The sequence below is a fragment of the Eptesicus fuscus genome, chromosome 7, assembly GCF_027574615.1.
Source record: "Eptesicus fuscus isolate TK198812 chromosome 7, DD_ASM_mEF_20220401, whole genome shotgun sequence".
NCBI lineage: Eukaryota > Metazoa > Chordata > Mammalia > Chiroptera > Vespertilionidae > Eptesicus > Eptesicus fuscus.
The window spans coordinates 105,214,624-105,234,995 of NC_072479.1; the positions used below are offsets into that span (position 1 = coordinate 105,214,624).

The following is a 20,372-nucleotide window of genomic DNA, read 5'->3' on the forward strand; positions in this document are numbered from 1 at the left end:
CTTTCCTGATCTCTAGGAAAAGTCTTTGGTCTTGACTATGAGTTCCTCATAAATGCCCTTGAGCAGGTTGGGTATGTCCCTCCTATTCCTAACTTTTCAGGAGCTGTTATCATGAATGAGCGCTGGGTTTTTCAGATACTTTTTCTTCATCTATTGAGATGATCATGCGGCTTTGTCCTTAATTCTACTAACACTGTGTATTACATTAATTGATTTTTTGGAAGTTAAACAAACCTTGCAATCCTGGAATAAATCCCACATGGTCATAGCATTTAATCCTTTTCATATATTTCTGGATTTGCTTTGCTAATTCATGAAGGATATTGGTCTATGGTTTTCTTTTCTTGTGGTATTTTTTTATCTGGCTTACTCCGATATATCCTGAATGTTTGTGAAGGGTTGGTATTATTTCTATAACCAATCTTTGTAGTCTGCAACATAGAGAATCCGCACATTGTTTGTTACATATATTTCTAGGTATTTAATTTTTAAAAAATATGATTAGAAATGGTATTTTAAAACTTTTTTTCTAATTGCTTATTGCTGTATATAGGAATGCTGTTTCTCTTTGCATATTGACCTATATCTAATGACTTTCTAAGCTCTTATTAATTCTCATGTGTTTTTAGGATTCTTTTAGACTTTCTATTTACAAAAGCATGTGAACTGCAAATATGACACGGAAGGCATGAGGCGGGGAGGAGGCAGGGCACAGCTGTTTCTGGGTGACGGAAGGACAGCCACGCCTGACGGGAACGTAGGGGTCGGGTGCCCGGGCGCACTCAGCGATGGCGCAGCGTGCGGAGCGGCACACGCAGCTGCCGGGGCAGGACCTGGAGCAGGTGTGAGCAGCCCTCTGCTGACCCCGCACCCTCTCTACAGCAGGAGGGGACCTTCCCAGGGCTGTCCCTGCAGCAGGCGAGGTCCCCAGCCTGCTCCTCCTCGTCTCTCCCTCCAGGTCCCAGGATGGGGTCAGGACCAAGGCAAGTGGGGAGTGGGGGTGGGGGTAGGGGTGGGGAATGGGGGTGGGAGTGGGGACTTGGGGGTGGGGAATCCCTCTCAGAAACCTTGCTCTCTGATCCTCTGGGGCATCCGGTGGTCACTGCTGGTCTGACACTCAGAGTGTGAGCTGGTCGTGGGCAGGAACCCTGCATCGTCCGCCGTGCCCTCAGCCTGAGCGCCCAGCGCAGCCCGGCGTGGCGGGCGCATCCTCACCTCCACCGTGCCCCGTGGCTCCCCACGTGAACAGCACGCCAAGGAGGGTCCGACAGCCTCGGACTTGCGGCCGCCAGTTCGCATTATCACAGCCCTCCATCAGTAGAGAAGCAGGTGCACTATTTTTAATTAAAATTGCTTCTTCAATTAATAATAGAAGCGGCGCTCACAAAGCCTTCATTTATCTTTAAGGGGCGGCCAGCTAGCAACTCCAGGCGGCTCTGGGTGCGGCTCTGGGTGCGGCTCTGGGTGCGGCTCTGGGTGCGGCTCTGGGTGTGGTTTGGCTCTGGGTGCGGCTCTGGGTGCGGCTGTGGGTGCGGCTCTGGGTGCGGCTCTGGGTGTGGTTTGGCTCTGGGTGTGGTTTGGCTCTGGGTGTGGTTTGGCTCTGGGTGCGGCTCTGGGTGTGGTTTGGCTCTGGGTGGGGCTCTGGGTGTGGTTTGGCTCTGGGTGCGGCTCTGGGTGTGGCTCTGGAGCAGCCAGTTTGGAGGTTTGAATCCCGGCCCGAACTCACCAGGGAGCCTCAGGCCGCATGCCCCCTGCGCCCTCCTCAGCCAACGGGGACGAAGCCAAAGGACACGGGATCAAGAACAGCCCCTCACGGAGCTGGGCGGCTGCACGGGTGACAGCCGGCGCCTGGCACGCGCTAAGCGCCCCCTATTGCTGCTCAGTCAGCGGCCAGGTCAATGCGGCCTCGAGGTCACTCACAGGGTCGCCAGCGAAGACGTCCGCCCGAAAACCCCGCACGGCCCGGAGGACGGACCGAGCAGAGGGGGTGGTCACCAGGCAGAGGGCACCCGCCCAGCCCGCCCTGTGCTCTCCGGGCCTGGGAAGGCTGACGCGGTGCCCAAGTGGCGCCTCTGAGGGGAGGAATGCACAGCGGTGCTGGCGTCTGGTAGAGACTCGGGTTCTGAATGTGCTTCGTAAAGAACGACCTTGAGAAATGTCACCTCAGTATCAAAACTACCCCGTGCCACGCCTCTCAAACGCACAGCCCAGCGGGACGGGCTAATGTCTGGGCGCGAGGTGCAGGCTCCTGAGTCAGCCCCTCTGCAGGACAGCCGCCCGGCTAAGCAGGCAGCTCTGCAGCTAATGCTCCTGCTGAGCCACAAGCAGGGTGTGAGCCCTAAACTCTAGGCTGAGGGGGGCATTCAGGGGTCTGGGTTACTCATCGACCCAGCAGCCCCCCCACTCTTAGCGACCTGGCCATGCACTGTTCTCGCCCCTGTGCGTCTCCCTGTAGCGCAATAAATGTTATGTCATCGGTCCCACCGACGAGACGGACTCCGGAGGCCAAGCCGTGGATTCCTAAGCGCTCCGAGCAGCTCCCAGCATAAACAGGGGCTCCACAAACACGCGATGGCCTAGCCAGCTTGGCTCACCCACTGAAGGATCCCAGGTTTGATTCCGGTCAAGGGCACGTACCTCAGTTGCAGGCTCGATACCCAGTCCTGGTCGGGGCACATGCAGGAGGCAACCAATCGATGTGTGTCTCTCTGTCTCTCCCTCTCCCTCCCACTCTCTCTAAAACCAATGAGGAATGCCCTCAGTGAGGATTAACAACACAGAAAGCACCGTCTGTCGGCCGGATAAGTGGGTGCACACCCAGCTACTGCCGGCCTTGCTCCGACCAGCACCCTGGCAGCCTCAGATACAGTGCGTCCTTCAGAGAAGGGCCTCGAACCCTTACCGCGTTGACCATCAGCAGTGTCTTCCGCAGCAGTGTGTAGTGGTCTTCTCGTCTGAATAACTTGGTGATAATATTTTCCCTGCAACACTGATTTCTAGAGTTGGTGCTACAAGAAGATTAAGAGGAAAAATCAGAAATAGAAGCATGTTCTTGACTAGGATTTGTTCTTACATAATGCAAAACAAAACTCTAAAAGCCACCCTCACAGCAGCTATAATAACGGTCTCCCTGTGGACAGCTCTTCTCCCGAAAGCGCAGGCGCGGGGCTGGCCCGGCAGCCTGGTCGGTGTGGCTCCTACAAGGGCTGCGGGCGCCGCAGCTGCCAGGGTTTGCTCTGCTGAGCCAGCGCTTCCCGCCCCATGCCCCTCTGCCCCCTTGCCCTCTGCCCTCTGCCTGTGCCCAGCCTTCTAGCCAGTCTGTGCCCTGGCCGGAGCGGCTCAGTTGGCTGGACCATCAGCCCGCACACTGCAGGGCTGCGGGTTCGAATCTGGTCAGGGCATGTGCCTAGGTTGTGGGTTCAATCCCAGGTCGGGTGTATGGGAGGCAACCCATCTGTTTCTCACATTGATATTTCTTTCTTTCTCTCTCTTCCCCTCTCTCTAAAAATCAATGAACATATCCTCAGACAAGGATGGAAAGATACCACAATCACCGGGGCGTGTGCGGGAAGCAACCAATTGATGTGTCTCTCTCACATTGATGTTTCTCTCTCTCTCTCTCTCTCTGCCTCTCCCCCTCCCTTCCACTCTCTTTAAAAGTCAATGAAAAAATATCCTCAGATGAGGATTAACAAACAAAAAAGAAAAGAAATGAACTCACAGAGGTGCACCCCAGGAACGGGGGTGGGGGGTGGGGGTGGGGGCTCTGAGCACTGAAGGCTGGTATGGCTGTCCATCAGGTATTCATGACCCCGCGGCGGGAATGACCTGGGCGCCGGCTTCAGGGGAGGCGGTGCTCTGGGGCGCGCTGAGCGCAGAGGCCGGCTCTCCCTCTGAGACTCACACGGGCCACGGACAGGCGCCCATCAGCGTGAACAGCCCTCCTGAGAGCGAAGCCTGATTCTAACGCGTCTCTCTGTGGAGCGCTTTCCCACATCGTGGGGCCGCACCACCATTGATGCGACAACGCAAATCCCACGTGATGACAGACACGGGAGCGAGGCAGAAATAAGGGGTCAAGGGCCCGGTCCCCTGCGCCCCGCACGTCTGCACCGCGCAGAGAGGGCAGAGACTCAGTTGCCAGTGGCACCCCTTTCCCTGTCATACCTAACAGATGCGTGTTTGTGCCCCATTTTACAAGGACACTCAGAGCGCAGGGCAGCGCTGGCGGCGAGCGTGGGTGCATGTGGCGTCGGCCTCCGCTGCTCTCTAAGCACATGACCTGGCCAGCCACCCCGCAGCCTCCTCTTTCCATCTAGAAATTGGAATAACAGCTACGCCTACCTTTAGGTATAAGGCGATTCTAAGTCAGCATGTATAGAACATAACTGACAAACTGGAAGTCACTCCGTCAAGTTCATAATTATTCCTGCAGACTAATTTTCCATTAGTAAATGAGGAGCAAGGAATTCAGATGCCCTCTAACCTTTGACATGCTATGACACGTATAACTAAAAGGTAGGGGCTTTTACATACCTGTCCTTTTTGGCTGGGGGATCTGAACTCTGAGCCTCCGACCACTGAGGGTCGTGTAGCAACGTAAGAAACTGCTTCCAGTAGATTCTGTTGGTGGTTCTGAGTCCAAATCTGGGCATTAGAAAGCGTTTTAAACATTATTCCTGTAGCACTATACGGATTAGATGCTCAATACTGAATTTTAAAGGGCAGCAATGCATTTCCTAAGAATTTGGTCAAACAGTACTACAGAGATCTTTTAACAGCAAAGGAAAATCAAACTGCTCCCACATCTCCGTGTCCCTGGATCCCATTAGCAGGAGCTGGCGCTGAAGGAAGAAACGAAGGTTTGTTAAAATCCTACCGCCGGAACCGAGCCTTTCAAACGCGCCATCTGAGGGCCCGGCCCGGTGCGGGCAGCGGGAAGGCCCTCGTGCCTCCGCCCGGCTCTGGCTGCGGGACCTCACGTGGCAGAAGGGCTGCAGGTGACTGGGGATGTGGACCGTGAGGCGGGAGGGCAGCCTGGGGTGCCGGGCGGGCCAGGCTAACCTCTCCTGTGTGAGTGTGGGGGGGGGGGGGGGGGTGGTTGTTGGAAGGAGCAGAGCTAACAGGTCAGAGAGCCCCGCCCGCCTGCAGGGCAGCATCCCCGCTCAGTCACTCCCGCCCCCACTGCCCTGTTACCCCACGAAGCGCCCTCCGTGCCTCCACACCAGGGGTGAGGCCCTTGAGCAAGGCGTGAGGTGCCACGTGTGCGGGAGGCGAACTGCCCGCACTGACCGCTCTGTGTGGATCAGCTGTGGGCGCCGTGAGAGAGCAAGTGCGCGTGTGTGTCCACAACCACATGGGTCCCCCCGGCCCCTCCCAGGGCGTCACCTGGAGCCCCGCACAGAGGGTTTCCTTCTGCTTCCAGGGCCAGGAGCGGAGGAGGGGGCGCGGTGGACCGAGATGGAGGTGCAATCGCCCTCATCAAAGAACCAGGATGTGTGGCCGGAGGTGCCACCCACACGCCCAGCCCAGGCTCCCAGGCGAGGGACACCGACCGACCCTGGGTGGCCGGGGTGCAGCTTCCCGCTCAGGCAGCACCGGCCAGGAGAACTCTCCTCCCCCCTTCTTCCTCTCCCTCCTCGGGGCTCTCCAACCCCTGGAGGAGCCAGAGAACAAGTTTGCACAATGAAGAAGGAAGCAAATGCAAAGCGGGGAGAGAGAGCAGCGGCTCCCAGGCCCCTGGTTCCTGCCCGCACCAGGCCCTGACGGGGTGAGGCACAGTCCACGTGTAATCGAACCCACAACTGACTGCTCTGCGAGGATGGCTCCTGCAACTGCCAATCCAGCCAAACAGACAAGGCGAGGTCTCTCCGTGTTCAGCCAGGGGCGAGAGAGCAAGGCCAAGGGCGTGAGATGAAGGGACGGCGGGGGACAAGGCTGGTTTCTTTAAGGTCACAGTCCCCGAGTCTCGCCAGCTCAGCTCAGGTCACCCGTGCACCACCCACCCAGCTGTCCATCCGTCTGAGCGTCCGCACGAGAAGCCGAGCGTCCCTCTCTTTCACTCGAATTATCGCCACAAGCCCGATAGGTCTGTATCCCGCTCGCCTTCCCCGGGAAGTCTCCGTCCTTGGACCGGCCTGCTCTCTCCGAAACGCACCTGGAGCAGATTCCTCTCTTCTTCCAGTCTCTCCACGACGCTCCACGCTCTTGATAAAACCAAAGCCCTCCCATCACTCAGCCCGCAGCTGGGCCCTACCAGCATCTCTGCTCCCCGGCGCCGGCCACCCGGCCCTCCCGTCCTTCACGGGGCTCTGCTCCGCCTGTCCTGGCTCCCACACCCGCCGCGTCCTTTGCCGGACGCCACGCTCCTTCCCCGTCGTTACCCACTTCCCACACTTCAGCTCCCTGACTCTGTCCCTCTGTCGAGACTTGGTTTAACCATGACGCTCGCAAGGAGCCTTCCCCGATTACGTAACCAGGGCAATCTGCCCTGTTAGCGTCTCTTAGGCGACGTCACCTTCCTTATGTCATGGCCACTGTGACCTAGGGGTCGTTAGCAGCTAACAGCGGCACCGCTCTGTGGCTATGATGACGGCAGGCAATACTGGATGGTGGTTATGATCACTGCTGCTGCTGCCAGCACCGTGTACGTGGTCGAGAGAGAGAGAGATGGATTGGCCGGCGGATTGCTAGGCACAGGTGGCAATGCCCAACGGTGGGTTATGACAGTAGTTTGACGCCCTCTGTTCATTCTCCTCCCGAGGCTTCCCTGCTTTTGGACCCTCTCGGTCAGCCTTGGTTCTTGCTCAGTGACCCCCTCTCTCCGGCCCCTTCAGGCCACAGGGATCATGTCTACCCCACCAGTGACTTCACTGAATCCCCCCTTCTTGGGGGAAAGACCCTCAATCAGCTCACAGCATCTGCTGGCTGCCTAGACCTGGCCCATGTGAGCCCGGATCAGTATCACGGCAGGGCAGGGACCAGCTCCCTCGCCCCACGCTCCCTCTGCACCCCTAGAGTCACACCCTGCCCAGCCCCGGTCCCGGGACCCCTGATCTTGCCTCACGCCTGGCTTCGCCTTTTCCTGAATTCCTACCATTTGCAGCAACCTGGATGGAATTGGAGAACATTATGCTAAGTGAAATAAGCCAGTCAATGAAAGAAAAATACCACATGATCTCACTCATTTATGGATAATAAAGAACATTATAGCCGAAACCGGTTTGGCTCAGTGGATAGAGCGTCAGCCTGAGGACTGAAGGGTCCCGGGTTCGATTCCGGTCAGGGGCATGTACCTTGGTTGCGGGCACATCCCCAGTGGGGGATGTGCAGGAGGCAGCTGATCGATGTTTCTAACTCTCTATCTCTCTCCCTTCCTCTCTGTAAAAAATCAATAAAATAAAAAAAAAGAACATTATAAACTGATGAACAAAAAGATAGATACAGAGACAGTAAAGCATCAAACAGACTGTCAAATTACAGGGGGAAGGTTAGGGAGAGGTGGGGGAGATAAGAGATCAACCGAAGGACTTGTATGCATGCATATAAGCATAACCAATGGACGCAAAACTCTGGAGGGTGAGGGCATATATGGGAGTGGGGTGGGGGGAGCAATGGTAAGATATGTACACATATAATACCTAAATTTAAAAAAGTGAAAAAAGAAAAAAAGAAAAAAAAGAAAGAAAGGCGTGGAAGTGGAAGAGGTCTTAGACACCGAGCGACGCTTTGGACAGAGACTGGAGCTGTCCCCGGTTCTGCTGTCCCGCTTCAGACAGCGGCGAGAGGGCTCGCTCTCTGCGGGCAGCTCCGCAGCCAACGTGGGAGCAGCGCGAGCGGGCCGTTCTCAGCAGGAGAGGGTCTGGGGGAGGCCCGCTCTCACATGGATGGACGGAGAGCTCTGTCTCCGGTGAACCGAGTCCCGCAGCGTTGACCCGTCCTCCCACTCCTCCTGAACCCGCTCTCCTGCCTCCACTGGCCGTTAAAGGTCACCTGGTGTGAAGGCGGGCGGCTCCGGGAGCACAGCGTGGTGGTCATACCGGCTGCGTTCGCTGTTCGAGCACCGTCTACTGCTCCATTAAAAATACACGGGGAAACAGCTTTTCGAGTCTCTGAACCATTATTTGGATAAGATTTTATGCCTCATTACCAAGCTGTTAGCGTTTTAAATTTAGCTCTAGACCCTGAGTAGTTAAAAAAAACAACACACTTAAAAAGACGCCTATTTTTTCCTATATTGCCCATTCTTAAATTGGATATCAGAATAATTTCTCACATCGTTTTGTTAGGCAGGAGAGATCAGATTTTATTTTGCTTCCTTCTTTATTGTTTCCTGTATTACTGGGCTTAAAAAAAGCATGAGTTTTTAAATTTCACTTCTTAAATGAAAGTGCAATAAAATGGACGTTGGCTCTCCACGTAGTTTCATGAGTTTTAACTTATCTACAGAGATACCTCGCTTTACTGAGCTTCAAAATAGTGTGTTTTTACTAATTGAAAGCAAGAAGATCCCGACCTGCTTTATTGCAATGCTCGCTTTATTGCAGTGGTCGGGCACGGGACCCACCCCATCTTCCAGGTGTGTCCGCGCAGATGCGTAGACCCCCCACACTCAGGGTATAGAGGGGTTCCCCTGCCCACAGCCTCCCTCACGTGCCCCCTGAGGTCGCGCCCGCACAGCCCCTACTTCCCTCCCATCTCTCCTCCATCCCTACGGACCAAAGCAAAGAGGAGCACCCGGGGCAGGGCCACCTGGGCCGCTCGCTGCCGACACGAGTCTCACCTCGAGCTCGTTCTCCTGGGCCAATTGTCTGGTGCAGAACCCGGCAGGTTCTCTCTTAGGAGACCACCTGGTTAGTGCTAAAAAGTGGCGATGGTAGATTACCTATTTGGAAAAATAATTTAATTTGGATACTACCTTATGTCAGAATGTATTATAAAATGTTTTGTTTTGTTTTCAAAGGATAAAAACAACAACAAAAAACAAGCAGCGTAGAAAATGTTTTTTTCAAGCCTGGGTACGAATGATGAATTTACATATTTTTAAGCCACAGAAGACATTGCAAAAGAAGATTCGTGTCTGTGATTATATTAAAACTAGAGGCACAAAATCATTCACTGAGTGGGAGGTCTCTCAGCCCGGATTGTGAGAGGGCACAGGCCAGGCCGAGGGACCCCACTGGTGCATGATTGGGGCCAGGGAGGAACGTGGGAGGTTGGCCAGCCTGGCAAGGACTGGGGGAGGGCTCCAGGGCATGTTGGCCTGTCTCGCTCAGTCCCAATTGGCTGGACCCCAGTAGCAAGCTAACCTACTGGTCAGAGCGTCTGCCCTGATGGTCAGTGCATGTCATAGCGACTGGTCGACCACTCGACTGTCTGCCCCCTGGTGGTCAGTGTATGTCATAGCGAGCGGTTGAACAACCTTAGCATATCATTAGCATATTACACTTAGATTGGTTGAACAGACGACAGGACACTTAGCATATTAGGCTTATATTATATATGACTAGAGGCCCGGTGCACGAAATTCCCTCAGCCCAGCCTGCACCCTCTCCAATCTGGGACCCCTTGGGGGATGTCCGACTGACTGTTTAGGCCCGATCCTGCCGGGGCAGTCAAACATCTCTCACAATCCAGGACTTCTGGCTCCCAACTGCTCACCTGCCTGCCTGCCTGATTGCCACTAACTGCTTCTGCCTGCCAGCCTGATCACCCCCTAACCACTCCCTGCCAGCCTGATTGATGCCTAACTGCTCCCCTGCTGACCTGATTGCCCCTAACTGCCCTCCCCTGCCAGCCTGGTCACCCCTAACTGTCCTCCCCTGCCAGCCTGGTCGCCTCCAACTGCCCTTCCCTTACTGCCCTCCCTTGCTAGCCTGGTCACCCCTAACTGTCCTCCCCTGCAAGCCTGGGTCCCCCCCAACTGTCCTCCCCTGCAGGCCTGGTCACCCCCAACTGCCCTCCCCTGCAGGCCTGGTTTCCCCCAACTGCCCTCCTCTGCCAGCCAGGTCACCCCTAACTGCCCTCCTCTGCTGGCCTGATCGTCCACAACTGCCCTCCCCTGCAGGCCATCTTGTGGTAGCCATCTTGTGTCCACATGGGGACAGCCATCTTGTGTGTTGGAGTGATGGTCAATTTGCATAGTACTCTTTTATTAGATAGGATGAGAACTTCGACCCGAAGAGCTTACCATGCAACTGAGGGAAACAGCAAGCGGGGAACCCCACCAGAGGACCAGGAACAACACCTTCAGGTCCTGCGAGGAATAACTCTCAAACACGCGTTCTGCCTAGGCCCGGCAGTCGGACATCCCCCAAGGGCTTCCGGACTGCAAGAGGGCACAGGCCAGGCTGAGGGAACCCCCTGAGTGCACGAATTTCATGCACTGGGCCTCTAGTAAGAACATATTATTTTTAAATCAGATAAGGGAGATTATGAAAGTCAGAGGGATTAAAAGGTATCTATATACTTCTTAAGGGATAATTGACAAGTCTTTACTTCCACATACACGCACCAGGGGACACACCTAATTTACAGCTCATAGCATTAAGCCGCTGGGCATTCACCTTGCCATTGTCGCTTGTGCCCTGTTCCACCGGGAACTCTGGGCGAATGTGGGAAAGGGCACGACTCGGGAAACCCCAGTCGCTGGCTGGAACAGGCTGTCCCGGAAGCACGGCACTGGCTGCGGTGGCCTCCTACTACACTCACTCCCTGCACCCGTCACCGCCTCCACCGCCACCACCACCCTGGTCGGCCACGCTGATTTCCGCCTTCTTAGCACCCCCACAATGTCTGGCAGAGAGAAGCACTCAATATGTATCCATTACACTTACAACTCGGAAGACCACCACGGCAGTATGAAGGATGTCTGTAATATGCGTTCCTATTTAAAAAGCACAATATAAAACTGGAGACACACTCGGATTACAAATATGTGAAAGTTATAGATGCATGCGGACACAAAGCAGAAGAGAGCGTGGGAAATGAAAGCAGTAAATTTGCTACGTGAGGTGGACGGGACGCTGGTTTTGATCTTCCTTGCTGCTACTAAACTGCTACTTGTAAAACTGAAAATGAACTAAAAAGAAATGTCTGTATGACCTTCAGTTGTCCAAGGAGGCAACCCTGTGGAACGCCACCAGGCACAGGTGGGACCACACAGCTGCTTGCTGGCCCGTGGCATCCTCGCTCCCAGGGCCACGCCGCGCCCTTCACTGGGGGAGCCAGTGGCTGTATGTGGCGACTCTGCATACACAGGGCGCAGAGAAGGAAAGGGGGTGCAGTGCGAAATGACACACTGGCCTAGCTTAGCACCCCTTTTTCCTCTTCCTTCCCCTGGGCCTTTCCTTTCTAAGTCACCTGAGTGCCCAGCAGCGCCCAGAGCTCCGTAAGACAATCTTCCCATGAGCCTCCACCCAAGCTCCCCTGAGGAAGGTTCTCTGAGCTCCTCACCCAGTTTGGTCTCCACACTCCACTCCCAACAGGAAGGAAACAGATCCTGGAGAAATGGCTGATTCCAGGTCGGGGCCAAGAGATGACCCAAGGAGCCGGGAGCATGTGTCAGCCAGAAAGCAAGAGAGCGACAGAGACTCCGAGGGTGACAGCAGCTGACTCAGGGCCGATGCGAGGCTCCCCCGCGCCCCCTCCCCACCCCCTACCCCCCGCCCCCGACCACGACGGAACAGACTGAGTATCAATGGAATGACAACAAATCGAAATGGGTTGGAACTATTTTTCAAGGACGATGGCTCATTGCTCTAGGAGGTGCTAGGAAGCCCAGGGTCCCTGCCTTTCTTAGGTTGATGGGGCCTCTTGTCGCCGTCACTGGGGAGGGGACACGTTCACTGCAGAAGCAGCCCCACCAATAAGAGCAGGAGGATCACTGCAACATCACCGCTCGGCAGACTCGCGACCGAGTGCGTGCACACTAGTCCGGTCAACGTGGCCACGCACATCACCGAAGAGACAAGCAGTCCGTTATGAAGAATTCTTGCCCCCAAACTGGACGTGGGTCCACAGACCTATCAGCTCCGGGCGGGCTGGGGGAGGGGGGGAGGGTACTGACTGTCACTGCGGGCACCACCGACAGAGTCGTGTCGTAAGAAACTCCTCGTAGCAAACAGCGTGGCTCCTACACGCGCCTCGGGGGATGGTGAGCAGACGGAGAGGGGCCCAGCGACCGCAGAGAATTGTGCAAACCAACCAGCTGACGTGTGCGGCCGATGTGGATCCGGACTCAAATACGCGCCATAAAAGAAAACAGGTCACATCCGAACCCTGACTGGATGTTTGTCACCGTCAGTAATTCTCCGACGGGTGAAAACGTGTTTTCGTGTTTCTAAGAGTTCTTACCTTTTGGAGATCTTGCCAGCGAAATGTGATGTCTGGTGTTTGTTTCAAAAACACCTGGGGTTGAGGGCGTGGGGACCTGAGCGCATAATTCCCTCACTCTCTTTGCTCCCACGCGCGTTTGAGCTTTTCAGCGGCGAACACCCACAGCCTTTAATAGGAACTAAGGGATGCCCTCCTTCCCTCGCGGGCGGCCGGCGTGTGAGGGAAAAGACGTCCAGGAAGCAGGGACTCGTACCTTTTCATCAGCGGGATGAAGATCCTTCTCGGCAACCGGTACACGAAGGAGTCGAGGACGATCTTGAGGTAGTTGAGGGAGATGTACCCGCACCTGGAGGGGTCCCCGGCGCTCAGGGCCTTTTCCACCTTCTCGCGGCACTTGGCAAGCTGCAACGGATTAAAACGAGAGCGGAGCATGCAGACCCCGCCTCACAGGGCGACGCAAGCTCTTTTCCCCAAACCTCTTCCCACTTCCCTCTCCGAACACTGATCAGAAAGGGCCACGGCAGGCGCTGAAGCTCAAATGTTTAACTGATGGCTCCTGCAGAACAGGGTCCCGGTGCCAGCTGCTCGCTGCCGGGCAGACAGGCTCCCAGGACCAGCAGCGCCCGGAGCAGCACCCCACACGCAGGCTGAGGGCAGGCGCACCCCTTCCTTCCCGCTGCGCCCGCCCCCCCGCTCCTCCTGACTACGGTCCGTCACACGGAAAACGGCCACCTCTCATTAAAAACCAAGTGGCTTTACAGAGGAGCCCTGCTAAGGACTCACAAACAGCACACACTGGACATTCCTTTATTCTTTAACGAGAATGAGAGAGAACCGGGTGAATGAGCTTTGCTTGTGGGTCTCCGCAAATGCAGTGAAGTAGGTTGGCCCATGACTTAGTCTGTGACTCATCAAAGGACTCCGGAGACTGGCTTTCCTGCCAAAGGCTGTCCTGCTGTTTACTGGTGAGGGATAAATACTCTCCAGCATTGCCAACCCTCTCCGCTCTGTCCCATTTCAGTTCTTCCTGCTGGCCGGGTGAGAAGGTAGACAAACCAGCCACCAACGAGGTATGAAGGGTGACTTCGGAAAAGCTGCCGGGACACGGAGACATACGAACAAGAGTCTGTCCGCAACGTAAGAAGCCGGCTCAGGAAAGCTTCCGCAGAGGGCCCCGCAATACCGGACAACCAGGGGAAAGCTCTGAAAATATTGAGAGAGTCACAGAGCCTCGGCTTCTTAGGAAGTTGTGTAAATTTCACCCCAAATGTGGCTAGGTCTGCGCGCCTCTTTCAGGGAGCTGGGCGCCCGGGAGGCCCCAGGAGGGACGCCAGAGCCAGGCGGAGCCAGGAAACGCGGTCAACATCCTCCGGCGTTTGGTCTCCGATGAGGTTTGTGTCCGGGACGGTTCTGACAGCGGCATTTTTCGAGAAAGAGCAGGGAGGGAAACAGACGGGGGATCTCTGCGACACGCCTAGGCTTTCGGGAATCTTCATCGTCACTGTTTATAAAGAAGCACAAGATGAAAAAGCAAGCAGTTCGGCAAAGCACGAGAGAGGGTACGCGGACCGTGGGAGTCTCAGCACCGTCGTACAGTGACCCCCGCCGTGGGCATCACGGAGCACGGGCAGCACGTCCGTCCAGTGCCCCCGTCCTCCGGCACAGGAGGTGCCTTCCGCCGAGCAGCCGCCGGCACGTGTGGGCATCACACTTCTCCACGACGCGTGGCGCCGGCCACATGTGGACGACCGAAAGCTGCGCCCACTTCTGCTTACACGTTTGCTTTGTTTAAATGTTTCCTGGCCCCGATCTACATGCGGCCCCTTGTTAGTCTCTCGTGGTGCCTCTCCTCGGCTGTCACTGCCTCAGGAGCAGGTGAGGTGTTTGTATGTTTTTTGTATTTATGAGTGTGTGAGTGTGTGTAAGTGTGAACATGTGTGTGAATGTGTGAGTGTGTGTGTGAGTGTGTGAGTATGAAGGTGTGTGTGAATTGTGTGAGTGTGTGAATATGTGAATATATGTGTGTACATGTGTGTGAGTGTGAATGTGTGTGTGAATTGTGTGAGTGTGTGAATGTGTGAATATATGTGTGTACGTGTGTGTGAGTGTGAATGTGTGTGTGAATTGTGTGTGAGAATGTGAGTGTAAATGTGTGTGAGTATAAATGTGTGTGAATGTGTATGACAATGTGAGTGTAAATGTGAGTGTGTGTGTGAATGTGTGAGAATGTGAGTGTAAATGTGTGTGTGTGTGAATGTGTGAGAATGTGAGTGTAAATGTGTGTGTGTGTGTGTGTGTGTGTGTGTATTTGACACCGCTCTCCCTGGAGCACCATCATGCCACCTTCCTGAAAGCAGAGACTATGGCTGCTTTGTTCACTAATAACTACCAAGAATGAGGCACAATTTGGCAGGAAGTAGGCAAACTCATTAAATATTTGTTAAAAATGGATTTTTTTAACCAAAAATCACCCAAAGCAATGTTGCCCAAAAGCCATTTGGCACATCAGTTTTTAAAAAGTGGAACGGGAAAGCGTGGCTGAGATGCCACCGCGCCCGCCTCACACGGAAAATGTGAACTCACGCCAAGCGCTGGCGAGCCCGTGGGACAACGGCGCGCCCAGGTCTGCGGCCGCGGGCACTGATACCTGGGAACAGGCTGGCACTGCCACGGAGCAGAGCAGTGTGCGCCCCACACCCTCGCCAGCGCCTGCACCCCCGGCCTGATTCCCAGAGAGCCTTCCGCAGGCCAGCGGGGGCTGCACGGCCACGTGGGCAGCAGCGAACGGGTCAGCACAGACGGGGCGGTCCAGGTGTCGATGCCGAGGGGAGCGTGTGCGCTGTGCGGGTGCGGATAATGGGAGCGTGTGCGCTGTGCGGGTGCGGATAATGGGAGCGTGTGCGCTGTGCGGGTGCGGATAATGGGAGCATGTGCGCTGTGCGGGTGCGGATAATGGGAGCGTGTGCGCTGTGCGGGTGCGGACAATGGGAGCGTGTGCGCTGTGCGGGTGCGGATAATGGGAGCGTGTGCGCTGTGCGGGTGCGGATAATGGGAGCGTGTGCGCTGTGCGGGTGCGGATAATGGGAAACTGCCTGGCGAGATGACGGTGGGGCTCCCCGCGTAGTAAGAGGACTGTGTCCTAAGCACCACCAGGATGGAAGGCGATGGTCTCGCAGCTCTGCACACAGACTACAAGGCACAGACAAATGTCAAGCAGAAGACCAAGAACCCAGACTGCATGGGAACATAATACGAGCCCGGCTGGCACGCTCAGTGGTTGAGCATCAACTTATGAACCAGGAGGTCACGGTTCAATTCCCGGTCAGGGCACAGGCCCAGGTTGCTGGCTCACTCCCCAGGGTGGGGAGTATCGGCGGCAGCTGATCCATGATTTTCTCTCATCATTGATGTTTCTCTCTTTCTCTCCCTCTCCCTTCCTCTCTGAAATCAATACAAATATATTTTTTTAAATAATAAATAAAAAGAAAAGGAAACACTAAGCTTTCCAAAGGAAACTCACAGAAAAAAAAATTTTTTTAAAAAGAAATATAATATGAAAAAATACAAACACATCACCTGCAAAGGTTTGATGCCATAAAAAGGAACTAAATAAAGACATGAATTCGTTGAAAGAAAAGCTTGAAGACACGTTGATAAAACAATAAAAAGAGATGAGAAGGGATATTTCAGAACTATGGAAATAAAAAACAAAAACAACAGCATTATGCGAACTAATAAACGAATTAGGATCAGCAAGAACAAGCGCCGAGGCTGGGATTAGAACCCCCGGTGGAGGGATGGCTCGAGAGAACTCCAGAAGCCCACTGATTAGGGCAGGCCGGGGGGGGGGGGGTGGCCGTCAGGACAGGCCCGGTGGTCCAGCCCGGGGGCAACAGGAGGGCCCTGGGCGGAGGGAGCGGGAAGGAGGCAGTGGGGCGGAGAGCGGGGTGGGGATTCTCTAGTGATGGACCGGGGAGACTTTCCTGAAATGAAGGAACGAGTCCGCACACCAGAACTCTGCCCCAGGAAACTCGACGTGCCCACGCCAGGACCGCTTAGTTTGCTTTTTAATTTCAAGGATCAAGAAAAAGTACTTAGGCATCCAGGGAGGGCAAGTCCCCTCCAGGGGGATCAGGTGACCCCTGCGGCTTCTCCCGACGCGCAGTGCCCGCAGGCGATGGACACACGTGGTGAGAAACAGAGCATGACGGTGTCGTTCCCGTGAAAAAGCAGCAGGGGACGGGCTCCAACATGAAACGACGAAGGGAGAGCCCACGAGCCATTCCCGGGGATTACTTGACAAAGAGGTCAGCCGGCCGAGAGGTCAGGAGGAAGAACTCTGCAAGGCGCACACCAGCAGGCGTGGCCCTGAGTCCATGTGCAGGTACAACAGGGCAGAGCCCGCGGGGAGCGACGGTGACAGGACAGTGTCCACACCAGGGACGCCGAGAACAAAACATAAGCTGCGAAAACCGCGCGGTGGGTGGGAGGGAGGGAGGGAGGCAGGGAGACCCAGGAAGTGCCGGTCACGCTGGGTTTCCGAGCAGAGAGCCAGCCCTCCCGTCTGTGGTGAGCCAACCTTCCAACACCCCATTGATCGCTTCAGTTCCTGACGACCATCTGCACCTCTTTTCCTGCCTCGAAGCCCCTCTGGGGCCTCACGACTCCTGAGTGATGGCACACCTACCCGCAGCTCAGCAATGCCGCTGGCTTCACTGAGGACAGCACTGTGAGCAAGGACTGGGGGCTGTTTGTTTGTTATTTATTTTTATTGAATCAGAGAAGAAGGAAGAGGGAGAGAGATAGAAACATCAATGATGAGAGAGAATCATCGATTGGCTGCCTCCTGCACGCCCCGCACTGGGAACCAAGCCTGCAACCCGGGCATGTGCCCTGACTGGGATCGGACCGTGGTCTCCTGATTCATAGGTGGACACTCAACCACTGAGCCACGCTGGCCGGGCAAGGACCAGGGGCTTAAACGTAGCTCCAGAACTTACTGGCAGGGTAACTAACCGTGGGCAAGTCATTAAACCTCTTTGTGCCTCAGTTTCCCCAGCTTGAAAGGGATGATAAGAGTGCCTACCACACGGAGTGGCTGGGAAGGCTGAATGGGAGGGCTCCTGTGAGGTGCCTGGCAGGAAGGCAGCCCAGAGAAATTTAAATCAAATGGGCCTTCCTCGTAAAGAAGAAAATGTATGGCCCTAACCGGTGTGGCTCAATGGATAGAGCGTCAGCCTGCAGACTGAAAGGTCCCAGGTTCGATTCCGGTCAAGGGCATGTACCTTGGTTGCGGGCACATCCCCAGTAGGGGATGTGCAGGAGGCAGCTGATCAATGTTTCTCTCTCATCGATGTTTCTAACTCTCTATCCCTCTTCCTTCCTCTCTGTAAAAAAAAAACAATAAAATGTATTTTTTTAAAAATGTATGGTTCTCTCTTTAGAAAATTATTTATATGTATGTATCCACCCACCCACCCACCGACACAGCCATCCTTCTATGTTTGTGAATCGAGACAGGCCTAGAATTATGTTCGCCAAATGTTGCCTTTGATTATTGCTGGGTGGTAGATTCTGAATAGTTTATTACTTTCTTCTTTATACTTTTCAGAATTGCTCACATTTATGATTTGTAATACTCATATGTTTTGATGAAACCAATAAATTCATTAACAACAACTAAAGTTTCACCAAGTGACCAAGAGTCTATTCAGTGCTCACTTCTTTTCTTAGTTTTTTCCTCACTGACAATTTCCTGCTGAAAATTCTCTATCAAGAATTTGTAAGAGTGCTACGTGTGCGAGGAGCAGTTATTGCTCACCTCTTGTTACGGGCACACTTTTCACCAAGCTTATCATTTGTTTATACGAAGTGTTGCTGTGGAGAGCCTTTTCGTTTCAATGTAGACTAATTAAGCAATCTTTTTCTTTATGGTTTTCTGGCTTTACTTCACATTTAAAAGCCTAAATGTCAATCTTAAAATGTTTTCACCCACATTATTTACTTTTAAATTTAAATAGTGGATGCATATAGAATGTATTTGGGTGTGAAGAGTGGAAGTTTACAGCTTTCCTCCCTCAAATGGCTAGAATTATCTCAACAATGATTAGTTAATATTCCACTTCCCATCCCTCCACACCTCAAATCATAAGCTGGATTCACATGTGAAGATTGCTCTACTATCCAACTACTGTTTCAAATCACTCTGAATGTCCACTAGTGCCCCAGTGCCATACCGTCTTCACTATTGGACCTTCATAACCTTTACCTACGTATGTGGGAGGGTGCGTCCTCCATTATAACTTTCCAAAAGAACAGGTTCTAATCGGGAGAGCAGGCATTAATAGCGAATCTTCCAATCCAAGAACTAGAAAAGACCTCTTTACTTATGCAAGTTTCCTATATTTTATTCAATAAAGCTGTATCATGTTGTTGTTTTCACCTCACCCGAGGATATGTTTTTATTGAATTAGAGAGAGAGAGAGAGAGAGAGAGAGAGAGAGAGAGGTGGGTCGGTTGCCTCTGGACCAGGGGTCAAACCCGCCAGCTTGTGGTGCACAGGACAACACTCCCACCAACTGAGCCACCGGGCCAGGGCAGCTGCATCCTGTTTTTATATGTCCTAAATATTTCTTATAAGATTTGGTGTGTGAGTAGCACAAAGCAGGCACTTAATCCCGGTCTCATCACCATTACTATTATCAATGTGTTACCGCTAGGAGGAGAGGGGGAAGTGGAGTTTGGGGATGGAGGCAGGAGCAAAACTACTGTTAGAACCGACGTCTCACCTAGCGGTGCTGCACGCGCCCCGCTCTGCCCACACTGGGGGAACAGCCTCACCTCCTGGCAAAAGGTCCTCCCGATTTCATCCAAGGAGCGGTCTTCCCAGCTGCTTTCGGGCGCTTCGGAACAGCGGAGGAGGAAGTCCCTGGTGGCGGTTTTTGCCTGTTGATTCTCCCAGGAGACCCCTGTTAGAATGAAAGAGCATTCGGTTGTTAATATTGTCAGAGGTACAATTAGATATTAAATGTTTCCTTTTCATCATAACCTGACTGGTAGAAATGGAGGCTCGAATACACCAAACCATGATGAACTATGTCATAAATGGTGTTGAAGTAACTGGATGAACATTAAAAAAAATTAATCTCTTTGCTATCTTATCCTCAGATAAACCTTAGATAGCGCCAAATGTACACTGAGTAGAATAATAAAACTGTAATAGTAGAAGAAAATGAAGATGAATATTACATAATACATAACATTTGTGTGAGAAGTCCTTTCTAAGGAACATTTTCAAGCCAGAAATCACTTAAATAATGACTAGGTCCAACAATATATTTATTTTTATTTGGTAAAAACCAACACACACACACATAACAATGAAAGAAAAATGAGTGGGAAAAACTATTGCTAATATACATGAAAAATACAGGTTAATTTTCATAATATATGAGTAGCTTTTACAAATCAATAAGATAAATATACTCAATAGAGCAACAGACTAAGATTATAAACAGGTAATCCAACAAATATATATAAAATGGCTCAAACTCATTGGTAATTTTAAAAGTCTAATTAAAACAAGTCTGACCTATGAACCAGGAAGTCGCGGTTCAATTCCTGGTCAGGGCACATCCCCGGGTTGCGGACTGCATCCCCAGTGTGAGGCGTGCAGGAGGCCACCGATCAATGAGTCTCTCTCATCTTTGATTTTTCTCTCTCTCTCTCCCTTTCCCATCCTCTCTGAAATCAATAAAAAATATCTTTTAAAAAACACACAATTTAACATTTTTCTACTTGCCACGTAGGCAAGGATTAAAGGGAACGATGAGGAAAGAAATCAGTGCGTTCCAGCCTGTGTACAGAAAACCAGGTACCGGAACACTCGCACGTCCGTTAGAACTCTGTAGTAAAGGAACGAGAGGATCCCCCACAAATGCCCAGGGGCCGTGCTCTCTGCACTGCTGAGAGGGAACACTTGGCACAAGGCCATGCTCATCAACAGAGGACTGGCTTTATAAATGATGGCTTATCCA

At 53.2% G+C, this 20,372-nt stretch overlaps 1 protein-coding gene across 2 annotated transcripts in view; it reads right to left on the reverse strand.

The window, feature by feature from the left end:
- Positions 1 to 20,372, reverse strand: part of EFCAB6 (EF-hand calcium binding domain 6) — a 150,662-nt gene that overhangs the window by 81,839 nt on the left and 48,451 nt on the right. For both annotated transcript variants that reach the window (XM_054719619.1, XM_054719618.1), the window contains 4 exons: positions 19,177 to 19,304; positions 12,590 to 12,738; positions 4,537 to 4,647; positions 2,903 to 3,008 (listed from right to left, as the gene is read on the reverse strand). In XM_054719619.1, coding sequence (XP_054575594.1) covers positions 2,903 to 3,008; positions 4,537 to 4,647; positions 12,590 to 12,738; positions 19,177 to 19,304 — 494 coding nt within the window. The remainder of the gene's footprint in view (positions 1 to 2,902; positions 3,009 to 4,536; positions 4,648 to 12,589; positions 12,739 to 19,176; positions 19,305 to 20,372) is intronic.